General features: G+C 56.3%; 3 protein-coding genes across 3 annotated transcripts in view; 2 read left to right on the top strand and 1 right to left on the bottom strand.

Moving 5' to 3' along the window:
- PTSG_03335 (uncharacterized protein) overlaps positions 1 to 6,218 on the top strand; it is a 9,697-nt gene extending 3,479 nt beyond the window's left edge. Inside the window, exons 12-18 of the mRNA XM_004995853.1 lie at positions 270 to 403; positions 621 to 766; positions 936 to 1,046; positions 1,232 to 1,328; positions 1,483 to 1,562; positions 2,435 to 2,704; positions 3,105 to 6,218. Coding sequence (XP_004995910.1) covers positions 270 to 403; positions 621 to 766; positions 936 to 1,046; positions 1,232 to 1,328; positions 1,483 to 1,562; positions 2,435 to 2,704; positions 3,105 to 6,158 — 3,892 coding nt within the window. The 3' untranslated portion in view covers positions 6,159 to 6,218. The remainder of the gene's footprint in view (positions 1 to 269; positions 404 to 620; positions 767 to 935; positions 1,047 to 1,231; positions 1,329 to 1,482; positions 1,563 to 2,434; positions 2,705 to 3,104) is intronic.
- A 451-nt stretch (positions 6,219 to 6,669) lies between these two features.
- Positions 6,670 to 9,429, top strand: PTSG_03334 (uncharacterized protein; the record flags this gene model as incomplete). Its single annotated transcript, XM_004995852.1, has 1 exon — positions 6,670 to 9,429. Exon 1 carries the CDS (start codon positions 6,775 to 6,777, stop codon positions 9,427 to 9,429), a length of 2,655 nt encoding a protein of 884 aa, XP_004995909.1. The 5' UTR covers positions 6,670 to 6,774.
- A 111-nt stretch (positions 9,430 to 9,540) lies between these two features.
- Positions 9,541 to 14,385, bottom strand: part of PTSG_03333 (GTP binding protein 4) — a 5,644-nt gene continuing 799 nt past the window's right edge. Inside the window, exons 3-12 of the mRNA XM_004995851.1 lie at positions 14,352 to 14,385; positions 13,179 to 13,509; positions 12,357 to 12,548; positions 11,937 to 12,203; positions 11,453 to 11,586; positions 11,114 to 11,294; positions 10,846 to 10,934; positions 10,291 to 10,654; positions 10,066 to 10,132; positions 9,541 to 9,896 (exon numbers count right to left, since the gene is read on the bottom strand). The exon at positions 14,352 to 14,385 is cut by the window's right edge and continues 85 nt beyond it. Coding sequence (XP_004995908.1) covers positions 9,811 to 9,896; positions 10,066 to 10,132; positions 10,291 to 10,654; positions 10,846 to 10,934; positions 11,114 to 11,294; positions 11,453 to 11,586; positions 11,937 to 12,203; positions 12,357 to 12,548; positions 13,179 to 13,509; positions 14,352 to 14,385 — 1,745 coding nt within the window. The 3' untranslated portion in view covers positions 9,541 to 9,810. The remainder of the gene's footprint in view (positions 9,897 to 10,065; positions 10,133 to 10,290; positions 10,655 to 10,845; positions 10,935 to 11,113; positions 11,295 to 11,452; positions 11,587 to 11,936; positions 12,204 to 12,356; positions 12,549 to 13,178; positions 13,510 to 14,351) is intronic.

The raw sequence follows: 14,385 nt of genomic DNA, 5'->3' as shown, positions 1-14,385 counted from the left end.
ACACACACAGGCTGTGTGTATAGACACACACACACACACACACACACACACACACACACACACACACACACACACACACACACACACACACACACACACACACACACACACACACACCAGTCCCGACATTTAAATTCGCTCTTTTGGAACTGTGAACGCGACGCACATCTCATTCGTGCAACCGCATTTCCCCCTTTCTCACCCCCCCACACATGTACACATCATCATACCACACCATGACCACCGCACACCACCACCACCGCCATCAGGCGCCTGCCCGACTCTGATGTGTTTGGGGGCCGCCGGTTTTTCGTTGCGCCGTCTGTTGCCAAGTTCACCAAGAGCATCACCGCCATTGTCACCAAGACCAACGGCCGCATTGTCCTCGAACCCTCAGACGCAGGTACCAAACCATTGCCACTCGTGACTCTCATACTGCACTGTTGGCGATGATGTCATGAAGTGTTTGTTGTGCTTGAAGTGTTATTTGTGTCTAACGTGTTTGTTGTGTCGTCATTGCATCTGCACTGTCTCCTCCTCCCCACCTTCTCCTGCTCACTGCTTTCTCGCTCTCGTCCGCGCTCCCCGCGTGCTCGTTTGTCGTTGTCCCTTGTATTCAGACACGGTGGTGTGTTCGCCATTTGAGCCGGATGTGCAGCAATTCTGTGCGTCTGCGGAGGCCGTCACCATCTGCTGGCTCGAGCGATGCGCACACGACAAGACCCTCTACAGCCCGCACAGCCACTACCTATATAAGCCACAGCCGGTGTGTCTTTGTGTGTCTTTGTGTGTGTGTATGTGTGTGTGCATGTCTTTGTGTATCTTTGTGTGTGCGCGCGCGTGTTTGTCTTTGTGGCGTTGCTTCCGCGCCGTGAACAATACTCACGACGCTCTCATTTCCATGCACACACACACACACACACACGACACTACAGCCACCACGAGAGCCACACAACCTGAAGGGCGTGCGCGTTGCGTTCTCCGGCTTTCTCTCCTTCCACCGCGACCACCTCACGTCCATGGCGAAACACCTTGGCATGATTGTGGTGCGTTGTATCGTGTTGTGCATACTGTCTGCTGTAACTTCTCCTCCTCTCCCGCCGCACAATATTGCACACACGCACACTCACTCACTCACTCACTCACACTCACTCACACTCACTCACACTCACTCACTCACTCACTCACTCACACCGCCACACAACACACCACAACATCTGTGCGTGTGCAGGGCATGTCGCGCAAGTGCAACTACGTCGTGTGCGCAGACACGAGCGCGTCGCAGTATGGCAAGGCGGTGAAACAGAAACTCAACCCCGTCAGTGAAGGTGAGGCACAACAACCACATTTGTGTACTGCTGTTGTCGCTTGCGTAGAGGTTGTTGTTGTTGGTTTGTGGTTGAAACCCTCCGACACCCGCTATTTCCTTTCACACTGATGCACACGCACACTGATGCACACATTCCTCCCCGACCACTTTAGAATGGTTGTTTCAGAGCATCTCCACAGGACAGGTGCAGGAGCCAGGCGCCTTTCCTCCACCGCCAGCAAGCAGCGATCATGTGCGTGAATCTGTGTTGTGTGTTTGTGTGTTTGTGTGCGCACGTGTGTGTACGTATGTGTTGAGTGTAGGTGTGTGTGTACGTGTGTGTGTACGTGTGTGCTTTTAGCTTCAACTGGTGCTTTGTAACTCACATTGCTCGTCTCTGTTGCGCATGTCACAGAAACAACAACAACAACAACAACAACAACAACAACAACAACAACAACAACAACAACAACAACAACAACAACAACAACAACAACAACAACAACAACAACAACAACACCAACAACAACAACAACAACAACAACAACAACAACAACAACAACAACAACAACAACAACAACAGCAGCAGCAGCAGCAGCATGGCATGAGCGCACCACACTTCAACGTGCAGTCAGCTCTTGCTGCGTTACAAACGCCAGGTAAGAACCTGCTTGTGCGCGTGTATCTGCACCCTGTTCTCTTTCTTGTCTGCATCATCCTCACTGCCACCCGTGTATTTACCACCACGCCTCCTCAGCACGGCCATGTCCACCGGCCAGCACGACAGATACGCCAACGGCGCTCGCGGCCATGGTCAGCAGCGGCCTCTCAACTGCAGTGAGTCGCACACACACACACACACACACACACACACACACACACACACACACGTGCAGGTGTTTTGGTTTCTCCTTCCCTTTGCTTGCTTGCCGCTTCTCTCGCTCACCCTGCTGTGTATGTCTGCGTGTCAGTTATCGAATGCTCAGGCTTTTGCTGCTCCAACTGAGGTACGACCCTTTGAGACGTATGTACATGGACACACACGCACACATGCACACATGCACACACACTCACTCACGCATTCACACCAACTCACACCTTCCTATCCACCTGTTCTGCTTGCAGCGAAATCTACAGCTGCACGAGGAGCGGTTACAGCAGCAGTACGATAGCAACGCTGGGCCTTTGCATGGGTGCTTCATTGCGTTTGGCAAGAAGACGCATGCGCACCTGCACAGATACCAGGCGCTTGCCCAGGAACTTGGGGCGGAGACGACGCTGACGTACAAGAAAGGGTGCACGCACCTCATTCACATTGGCAAGCAGAGTGATATCAGCACCGACGTCCGCAACGCCCGCACAAACCTCGCACACATTGTTCACCCCGAGTGGCTGGTGAGCTCATGCCGCTTTGTTGTTGTTGTTGTTGTTGTTTAAGTTGTTGTTGTTGTTTAAGTTGTTGTTGTTGTTGTTTAAGTTGTTGTTGTTGTTGTTGTTGTTGTTTAAGTTGTTGTTGTTGTTTAAGTTGTTGTTGTTGTTGTTGTTGTTGTTTAAGTTGTTGTTTAAGTTGTTGTTTAAGTTGTTGTTGGTGTTGTTGTTGAACACACATGTCCGCACAGTCAGCAAGCAGCCTTCACACACACGCACACACATACAACAAAAAAGCCATACATGCACTCACTCACCCATACACACACACACACACACACACACACACACACACACACACACACACACACACACACACACACACACACACACACACACACACACACACACACACACACGATGCCAGGACGAGTGTGCGCTGACGCGGCGGTGGGTTGCAGAGTCGTCATTTCCGCCGTCATTCAAGCGCGGATATGCGCTGCCGGAGGTGCAGGGCGGCACACCACGCTCTCCACGCAAGAAAGGCACGCAGCACGACACACTGGGCGATGGGGATGGTGGAGGAGTGAATGGGCAGGGTGCAGCGTCGGCGGGGCTGTTGTCGTCGTCATTACGCGTGCAACCGAGCGTTCCACTGCCCCAAACACCGGAACAAGCAGCACAACAGCAGCAACAGCAGCAGCAACAACAGCAAGAGCCAGTAACACCCGCCCGTAACACTGCCTCCGAGAGCGTGCATCTGCTGCAGTCGCCATTCACGCCGATTGCGGCCCAGATGTCTGGCGGCCAGAGCGCTGTATCGACAGTGGCCCGCCCAACACGCCCTGGGATGCCACAACAACAACAACAACAACAACAACAACAACAACAACAACAACAACAACAACAACAACAACAACAACAACAACAACAACAACAACAACAACAACAACAACAACAACAACACGCGTATGGGTCTGTTTGGGAAAAGGTCAAGCCAAACACCAATACCAGCGTCAACACATCCACTGACACAGTGGACACCAGCGCTGCTACCGATACGACAGCAAAAACCCCCACAACAACAACAGCAGCAGCAACCAGAAATGCCACCACCGCCATTACGACCACGACGACGACCACCACCACCACTGCTGGTGCCATTGTGGACGACGCGGTGGCGTTGCAGTTTGATCAGCTGATTAAAGCGACGGAGCAGCGGCGAGTGCGGCGAATGTCCTCTGCTGTCTCATCGCACTCGCGCTCCAGGCCCAGCAGTGCAATCACAACACAGGCTGTTTCTGCACCAGACCCCAGCAATGCTGCCGCCGCCACCGCCACCACCATTCATGCATCAGCAACAGGCAAGACCACGACGTCAGCGGTGAGGCTGGGCCGACCAGCCAGCACCTCAGCCATTCTCAACACTTCGGCCGTCAGTGCTGGCACGCACAACGCCAACAACAGCAGCAGTAACCAGGGACAGCAGATTGCATTAAATCGTGCGCGCAGCAGCGGCAATTTGCCCACGGGCGCATCCAACTGGCGCCCTCCACCGCCACTCGCCTCCCTCAGGCAGTTTGGACACAAGCAGAGCAGTCGCAGTGCTGCTGGTGCTTGTGGCGGTGGTCACGGTGGTGCTGGTGGTATGGGGCGTGGTACACAGGACAGCGACGATGATGATGACGATGAAGATGAAGACGATGAAAGTGAGGAGGATGAGGAGCAGGCCGCGGCGGCAGAGGCTGAACGACTGCCACCATCTCTACCGGTGCCAACAGATGACCTGGCGGACCATCTCTCGCAGACGGCAGTGACATATGCGGACCCTATGCAAGCGCACCGGTTGCGGCTGCTGGCGCGGCTCAAGAACACGCCGTCGCGCACCAACACGCGCCCTCCCTCATCAGGTGCAGGCGGTGCAGGTGAAAATGGAGGCGAGGGCGAAGGTGGAAACAAGGCCAGCTCACCAGGGAATCAAGATCAGCAGCAAGCACAACAGCAGCAACAACAGGGGCGGTCGTCGTCAGCAGCTGCATCGCCAAGTGCACGTAAGTCCCAACAGCAGCAACAGCAACAGCAGCGACAGCAGCAGCAGGCGGGGGTGAGCCGGCCCACGTCTGCATTGGCGCAGAGCAGCAACGGTCGCGGGAGCATGGACATGGCACGCCTCAGCAGTGGCACCCACACCGGCCAGCAACAGCAACAGCAGCAGCAGCAGCAGCAACAGCAACAGCAACAGCAGCAACAGCAACAGCAACAGCAGCAGCAGCAAAGAGGAGAGGTGTCCTCGGCGAAGCGGTCGCACGCCAGCAGTACCAGCCAGCGCGACGGCGAACAGGACCATGCGCGACAGCGCGCAAAGCGGTCATCACACCAACAACGTGATGGGGCAAAGGAGGAGCAGGAAGCACACGAGCCTGGCACGGCGACTGCTACAGCTGGTGGTATTGGTGGGACGGAAGGCCCGCAAACACGCCGCAAGCGGACGAGCGTGATGCGCACGCGCAGTAGCCGACGCCAAGCCACGGACACCGGCGCCCACAGCTACACGGGCAACAACAACAACAACAATAGCAACGCGGCAACAGCGGCAACAGCGGCAACAGCGGCAACAGTGGCGCTGGAGGGTGCGTCACCGACGGTGATGTTGAACACACGCCCGCCAACGGTGCTCATCACGGCTGTGGACGATGCAACCAAGCAGCATGCCTCTCGCGTGTTTGCCCGCTTTGGCGTTGCGTGCAAGCTGGGGGCGGAGTTTGACATTGCGGCCACGCACCTTGTGTGCGGCGAGCCGGCGCGGAGCGAGAAGTTTCTGGGCGCATGCGCGCGCGGGCTGTGGGTGCTCAAGCCCTCGTACATCCAGGCGTGCGCGGATGCGAACGGGCTCGTGGACGAGGAGCCGTTTGAGTGGACGGCAAAGGACCCGACGGCCTCCGACGTGCAGCAGCTGGCGGGCACGCCGAAGCGGTGGCGGCTGGAGCTGCAGCGGCGACGGCAGCTGGACCCGGGCGTGCGCGGTGCCTTTGATGGCTGGGTGGTGGCGCTGTTCACGCGGCGGACGTATGCGGACGGGTTTCGACGCCTGCTGCAGGCTGGCGGCGCCAAAGTGGAGCTGTCGCAGGCCACGCTCAAGCCCGATGACGCCGAGCGCCTGACGCACGTGTTTGTGCAGCAGCGCACGCTGGAAAAGCACTGGACCAACCTGCAGGAGTTTATGACGGTGGCGCAGGAGCGCGTCAAGTGCCTGTCCTCGGAGTACATTGCCGACTACCTGGTGCGTGATCCACCGCCGGAGCAAGGCTCGGCGCGGTTTGCGGAGCTTGATCTGTACGCACGCCTTGTCCGGGACCAGGAGAACACCCACCACCTCCTCTCTTCCAGTCGCACTGGCAGCGGCACTGGCACTGGTACCGGTGGTGGTGGTGGTCGTAATGGTGCAAGTCGCCCAGCCTCCAAGCGCAGCAAGCGCGCGTGAGGTCTTTGCGGGTGTGTGTTGATAATTAAACGAGTCAGTGAGAGTGCGTGCGTGATTGAGGGGAGGGGAGGGAGGGAGCGTGGTTGAGCTGAGGGAAGGGAGAGGGAGAGGGAGATGCTCGACGCACACACACACACACACACACACACACACACACACACACACACGCACACATACACACGCACACACACACACACACACACACACACACACACACACACACACACACACACACACACACACATGAGCCTCGCACCGAGGCACTTGGTTTCTATCTATCTATCTATTGATTCACTTTTCTTTCTGTCTATGAGGCGCGTGCTCTCACACACATTCACCCATACGCACCGCTGCCCTTTGTTTTGCCGCAATTGCCTTCCCCATCTTTGAGCGCTGGGAGCAGTGTAAGATTTCAGCGAGTTTTCCCCAATAAACCACACACACACACACACACACACACACACACACACACACAGAGATACACACTCAAGGTTGGGAGGATTTGCCATATTTTCAAGCAGTTGTCGGCGTTTGGACGTGTTTGTGTCGGTTTTTGCCGCCCAAAGTGCAAAGCGCTTAACAGAAGGCACACCATCAGCAAGCAGCAAGCAGCAGGATGCACAATAGCGGCAGGAAGCGGCCTGTGGCGGCATTCGACAGGCGGCCGACCACCAGCACCAGCACCAGCAGACATAGTAGCATGAGCAGCAACCAAACCAGCAATAGCAACATTGGCGCCGCAGCGCCAAGGATCGACAAGTTTGTCTCCACCAGCGCTCGCCACACATCATCATCATCATCGTCATCATCATCAGCAGCAGCATCATCATCCAGCTCATCGACGGCAAAGCAACAGAGGCAGCGCACGCTGCCGTTTGCACCAAACACATCCTCCAACAGCCATCGTGGCAGATCCGCCATGCCACCCTCGAGGAAACCATTCAAGTCTTCGTCTTCGTCTTCGTCATCGTCTTCGTCATCGTCATCAGCTGCGTCGCGTGGGACGGGTGGCGTGCGCGCGTTTGGCCAAATCAAGGTGGTGGTGTCGCTGCTCAAGTCGTGCCGAGAAATACTCGTTGTCGTGCAGCCCTTCAGCACGGAAGTGAACGCCGTGGTGCGGGGCCTTGGCGGCACATATGATCGGGATCGCACCCCCGTCTCGGGCTGGGTCCTGCCGCTGCGCATGTACAAGACGCTGCTGACGAAGCTGCACGAGCTCACCGCCGTTGAGACGCGCATCACGGGCCTGCCGAAATGGGTGCTGGCAGCCATGCACTCGTCCACGTGGAACACGCTCGAACTGCTGCACTCCACCGTGACTCCGGAGCAGGCGTACGAGGCCCTGCAGGGCCGCGTGCCGCTGGAGCTGCTGCAGAAGCTGCTGCCGTACCAGCTGACGGGCGTGCTGTGTGCGGTGCGGCGCTCCGGGCGCATCCTGTGGTGCGATGAAATGGGGCTGGGCAAGACCGTGCAGGCGCTGGTCACGGCTCTGCACTACCGCAGCGAGTGGCCCCTGCTCATCGTGTGCCCGAGCAGCCTGAAGCTGACGTGGGCGAACGAGATCCACCGCTGGCTTGGCCTGGGCGAGGACGCGGTGCAAGTTGTGCAGAATGGGCGCGAGAAGCTCACGCACGCCGTGTGCATCCTCAGCTACGACCTGGCGCGCGGGCTGCGCACGCAGGTGCAGCAGCGCAAGTTCCGCGTCGTCATCGCCGACGAGGCCCACTACATCAAGAACAGGCAGGCGGCCCGCACAAAGGCGCTCGTGCCCGTGGTGCAGGACGCCAAGCGCGCCCTCCTGCTCTCCGGCACCCCAGCCCTCTCCAAGCCGATTGAGCTGTTCCAGCAGCTGCGCGCGCTGCGCCGCGACCTCTTCCGCGTGGAGATTGCGTTTGGTGAGCGATACTGCAACTCACACATGACCGCGTACGGGTGGTGCCACGACGGCTCCAGCAACGAGGAGGAGCTGCACACGCTGCTGCAGCGCACGGTGATGATTCGGCGCGACAAGAAGGGCGTGCTGTCCTCGCTCCCGCCAAAAACACGGCAGACGGTCGTTGTTGACTGCTCGGCCAAGCACCGCCGCGAAATCTCGCAGCTCATGAAGAAACGCTTCCACATGGACGCCGCTGCTGTCGCCGCTGGTCGTGGTGACGGCGAGATGCACGGCGTCACGCTCAAGCTGTTCCAGGCCACGGGGCAGGCCAAGCTGGCCGCATGCGTGACATATGTGCTGGAGCAGCTGGCGAAAGGGGTGAAGATGCTGCTGTTTGCGCACCACCAGCCCGTGATGGACGGGCTGATGCAGGCGCTGTGCGAAAAGAGCATCCGACACGTGCGCATTGACGGGTCCACACCATCGTCGCTACGTAATGAGCTGGCCACCCGCTTTCAGACGGACGAGACGTGCCGCGTGGCCCTACTCAGCATCACCGCCGCAGGCACGGGCCTCACGCTGCACGCTGCGACGCTGGTTGTGTTTGCAGAGCTGTTCTGGAACCCGGGGCAGCTGCTGCAGGCAGAGGACAGGGCGCACCGCGTGGGCCAGCAGTGCGCCGTGGACGTCAAGTACCTGATTTGCCGCAACACGCTGGACGAGAGCATGTGGGAGAAGGTGGAGCGCAAGATGGCGGTGGTGGGCAGGGCGGTCAAGGGCGCATCGGAGACCATGGGAGCCGAACGCACGGACACGCGCAAAACCAAGAAGAAAAGCGGGAAGAAGAAGAACAAGAACAAGAACAAGAACAAAGGTGGCGATGGTGACAGTGGTGGTGATGATGATGATGATGATGATGATGATGATGATGATGATGATGGTGATAGTGGTGATGATGATGATGATGGTAGGGGTGAGCAGAGGGAAGTTGGGCAGCGAGATTTGCTGTCGTTCTTTGAGACAGAGGGAGGAATGAGGCCAGCAAAAAGGGAGAAGAGGGACAAACAGGCATTTCCAGCAGAGGGCACGGGCAAAGGGTCGAACCACGGGGCAGCAAGCCAAGGGAGCAAGAAGGCGGCTGTGGTGGTGACGCTGGATAGTGATGGCGACGACGACGATTGCTTCTTAACCAACCCGGAAGTGGCCGTGGTCAAGAGGCCGCCGCTACCCCAAGAACAGGACCGGCAGCCATCAGGCGCCACGACAACAGAAGACCCACACGCGCACAAGCGCAGCAAGGTCGACAATGATGAGGAGCATGATGAGGATGATGATGATGATTATTTGTCAGCCATGCTGGCTGCGGTAGAGCAAGCAGAGGCAGGCCTCTCCTGATGTGTGTGTGTGTGTGTGTGTGTGTGTGTGTGTGTGTGTGTGTGTGTGTGTGTGTGTGTGTGTGCTCTGTCTCCAGCCCATGCGATACTCTATCTTCTTCGCCGTCACACATGCCGTTGGGTTATTTCACTTTCTCGGTTGTCTTTGAGATATGGATGCCATTTAAGCGATAGGAAGAAAGAAGCTCGATCATCAACAAGAGTCAAATTGATTGTCGTCGTCGACATGGATAACATCACGGGCGAGAGAAGAAGGGAACAGGAAGAGAGGGCCAATATATTCACAAGAAGAAACACGACAGTGCAGGAGTCGAAATACAGAGGAAGAAAGTAAGATGTAAGATCAAGATAAAGACCAGGGCGTCGTTGTTCCTTGAGACGCTCATCGATAGTCTGCCTTGCCAACGCCGCGCTTGCCCGTGTACAAGAACTTGGGCATCTTGACGTGGATGTGACGATCGGCCTCACCTGCATTTCGTACGCGAGTTGCGAAGCAAAGAGCGAGCGGGCGCAGGACGTGAGCGCGCAAGCGGAAAGCACATACAAAAGCAAACGTAAAAACACAGAGCAGATCATTCATGCCCACACGCACACGTGTGGTGTGTGTATGCGTGTACATGCAGTGCGACATGCGTACCTTGACGGCCCATGTAGTTGATCTTGCGGAACCCAAGGCGCTGCATCTTCTTCGACGCTTTCTTGAGCTGTTGTATGGAATGGGCAAAGCAAGGCAGTGAGTGAGAACGGCTGTCGCAAATCGGGGAAGGCACACTGCACAAAACAGGCCACAACCACCACACACACACATAACATACAAACGACAAGAACAGGCAGGTGCACAAGCTTCAAGTGGCTCACGCACCGTGCTGGACTGGACACCGCCAGCGGCACGGAGAGACACGGGCTTCTTGCGGCGAGCAGCGGCCTCGGGCGCAACGCCCTTGACCGTCTTCTTCGACTTGGCCCGCAGCGGTGTGCGTGATCGCGAGCGGGAGGCGGCGCGGGAGGCATCCTCATCCGCATCCATGGAGCGGCCGCGCGTGTCCTCGTCATAGTCGCTGTCGCCATCGTCGTCATCGGTAGCGTGTTTGGGCCGGTTGAGGCGCGCGAGGCGTCGCTCCTCGGCCTCTGCCAGCCGGCGGCGGATCTTAATCGGCAGCACAGGTGCATTGCGCTTGCTCTTGCGCTGGCTCGCAACACGGAACATGTTGCGGCGCTCGCGCAGCCTGCAGAAGAAGGGGCACAACAGAGAAACAAGCGGGAATGGCGTGTCAGAATGTATTGCAGAGGCTCTCACCATGAATGCACGGAAAATAAATGCCTATTTGCACCAAGCCTTATACACCATGAGAGCAAACAAACAAAACCTTGCAACAACAACATGCAGCTACAACAACACAAGCGGTGGAATACGTACAGCAATGCGCGGGCACGAACTGCCTTTGTGTCCTCGTCCTCACTCTCGCTGTCGTATTCACCGGCAGCCTTACGGCTCGCTTCTTCCTCCTGCAGACGCAAGCCACAAGCAAGAGCACAGCAGAGGGCAGTGGAAGGGGACATGTGAGAAGAGGGGCCAGTCACGCGGGGAAAACCTGACAGCAAAATCAAGCAACATCCATAGCGCCACGAGGACCAGCCAGGCCAGACAGATATGACGCTGCAGTATGCATGGTACGAGAACTAACCTCGAGCTGACGCAGCTTCTCGTCAATGTCGGGATCAACAAAGTCTGCGACGTTTTTGCCGTCGAGAATCTCTGGAATCTCGTCGTAGCGCCACGATGCGTCCTCCAGGTCCCACTCCTTGCGCAGATCCACGCTGTACTCCTCGCGAAGCTCCTCCTGCAAATCGCGCGCAAGCTTGCGCCTAAGCACATTACCACACAAGCAGAGGAGGGGAAGCAACGTGTGTGGCAGTGAGCGGCAGTGCAGAGCGAGCGGGGAGCTAACATGACAATACAACAGAAATAGTACATACAGGTTTCACAACGAATTTTGCACACACACGCACGCACGCAAACGCACTTTGGCATTTGTGCGAGGAGTTCCTTGCGCTCCTCATTGCGCTGCTTCTTCTGTTCGCGCTGTGTCCTGCCCTTGGTCGGGACGCGGCCCATGCGTTTGTTGAGCGCACCCTCGGGGATGAAGGCAGGTCTTGCCTGCGGAGGGGTGAGCAACAGCAGACAGACAAACCAAGCAAACATGGCGAGATCCGTTGGCGGTGAGCATTGAGCACCGGGACACAAAAGCAAGAATGACGCCGGAGAGACGTCGATAAAAGGCGAAAAGGTGAACGCATGCATCAGCCACGCGAAAGTCATCCACATAAAGTGTTCGGATTTCGAATTTCTGCATTTGGTGATTAGGCTCATCATTTGCATGCAAGGCAACGCCAGAGATACAGGCTTTGAGGGGGGAAGGGACAAATCGGACTGACGGCGAAACGAAACAAACCAAGAGAGGGAGTAGGTGGCAAGGGGGTAACACCACAAACAGGTGCTGGGCTGACCTTGTTGTCGCGGGGGCGGGGCAATGTAACGTTGAGTTTGTTGAGGGATGCCTGCATGGCAGGGTTCCTTGTCTTGGACTCGATACGGTATGTCATGAGCTTGTCGCAGGCTGCGTTCTTGACCTGCGCCACGCCCTCCTCTGTGAGCGTGCTCATGCTCAGCACGCTGATGCCCTCGGCCTCATACGCCTTCAGCCGCTCCTGCACCTCCGCCGGCGCATCCTCAATCTTCATCGTGTCAGCCTTGTTCACAATAATCGCCAGCGGCTGCCGTGGCAAACATGCAAACATTGGGTTGGGGTGGGGTGGGGGGTTGCGTGAGCGCGATGGCAAGCGGCAAGTGGAAGCAGTACGACGACAATCACCAACGTCACAGCTACTCGTCACAACCGTATCCAGAGCACACACACACACACACACCTTCTTTGCAAAGAGGGGCTTGATGTTCTCAAAGAGGGAAAACTGCTGCTCCACAGTGAAGCCGCACTGCTGGCTCAGGTCCATCACATACAGCACACACGCGCGCAGATGCGCAAGCGCCGTGATGGCCTGCATCTCAATCGTGTTGCGCTGCTCCAGCGGGTGGTCAAGGATACCTGGCGTATCAATCACCTTTATGGCAAAAGCACAAGCCACACGACACAAAACAGCATGCAGGTGAGAAGCTGTTCAATCAGTCGGGAAAAGAGAGAAAGAGAGAGTGTGTGTGTACGTGTGACACGCAACACTTTGGAACAAAATGACAATGTCACAGCATGAAGCGGTAATAGCGGCGCTCGGTTAGAAATAAACGCTCTAAAGGGTTTGTCATCAAGGAATTAGTCAGGAAACCGCAACCTTTGAATAATCGTCACCGCGCCGCCATTACCACTCAAGTGTGACAAAACGCAACAAGCGAAATAGAGGCGGAAAGAAAGAGTTCATTTTGTGGAAGCCAGGGAAAGGGCCGAACTCATCGCACATGTCCAAAGCAAGGTGTGCTCACAAAACACATAGGAGTGGATGCTCAGATATAAATAAACGCTCTAAAGGGTTTGTCATCAAGGAATTAGTCAGGAAACCGCAACCTTTGAATGATCATCACCGCATCCACACCATACGTGCTTCAAAGAGACACAGAGACGGGAAGCAAATCGAAAAGGGACAAAGCTGGTAATGTGGCGCACCGACGCGGAAAGGACAAGACGCACTGAGGAGCAAGCTTTGTGTGTGTGTGTGTGTGTGTGTGTCAGTAGGAATTACCTGCCAGCGGAGGTACTGGTAGTCTGTGTGTCCGACGAAGAGGGACTTGGTTGTAAACGCGTACGGCTGCACTTCAACATCTGCGCGCGTCACCTTGTTGACAAAGCTCGATTTGCCCACGTTCGGGAAGCCCGTCACAAGCAGCGTGCGCGTGTTGGGGTCGATCGAAGGCAGACGCGACAAATGCTGCCGCACCTGCTCAAGGTACTCCAGCGAGGACTTGTGTTTCCTCATTAGTGTGGCCATGCGACCAAGCGCGGCGCGCTTCAGCTGCTTGCAGCGGTACAATGAGTCGCCATACTTGAGCAACCGCACGTAGTCCTTGGCAAGGCTGTATGGTGTGTGCAGCGGGTGGTTGTGATGGCGATGGTGAACGTGAGAGCACGCAAGCACAGAACGTTTGAAGGGGAGAAGAGAAGACAAGTCAGAGAAGACGGTAAGGGGATTGGGGGGGGGCGGAGGAAGGAAGACCGAAGAGAAAGGAAGAAGAAGAAGAAGAAGAAGAAGAGAGAAGAAGAAGAAGAAGAAGAAGAAGAAGAAGAAGAAGAAGAAGAAGAAGAAGAAGAAGAAGAAGAAGAAGAAGAAGAAGAGAGAGAAGAAGAAGAAGAAGAAGAAGAGAGAGAGGAAGAGAAAGGGGAAGAAGAGAGAGAGAGAGAGAGAGAGAGAGAGAGAGAGAGAGAGAGAGAGAGAGAGAGAGAGAGAGAGAGAGAGAGAGAGAGAGAGAGAGAGAGAGAGAGAAGAGGGTGTTCGCACGTTGGGTAATGCTGATTGACCATGGGTGTTACTGATGATGAAAAGGACAACCAGCGACCATTAATCATGCTTTCGGTGTTGGCGCTGAAAAACTTTGACAACAAAGCCCACGAGACAACTGAAAAGGGACTTTGAAGCTTCGATGACACGCCGTGTGTGTGTGTGTGTTTTGGTTGGCAGGGGAGGAACAGAAAGGGAGGGGGTGGAGGAGAGGGAAGAAAGGGATGGAAGAAGAGGGAGAGGGAGATGGAGTGGGAAGAAAGGAGAAGTGCGAGACGAGGGAGAGGGAGATGGAAGAAAGGAGAAGTGCGAGGAGAGCAGGGAGGCGTGAAGAGGCTTTGAAACAGGCTGGAAAGCGTGCTTGGGTGTTTGACACACATGCACAAACATGCACACATGCAGAGCAGGGGCACAACGTACTTGTCAATCATGTGTTTGGCAGAGTTGATTTGGC

Source organism: Salpingoeca rosetta, assembly GCF_000188695.1.
Source record: "Salpingoeca rosetta unplaced genomic scaffold supercont1.7, whole genome shotgun sequence".
Lineage (NCBI taxonomy): Eukaryota > Choanoflagellata > Craspedida > Salpingoecidae > Salpingoeca > Salpingoeca rosetta.
Note: the sequence above shows the minus strand (reverse complement) of the source record. Positions and strands in the feature narration are given on the sequence as shown.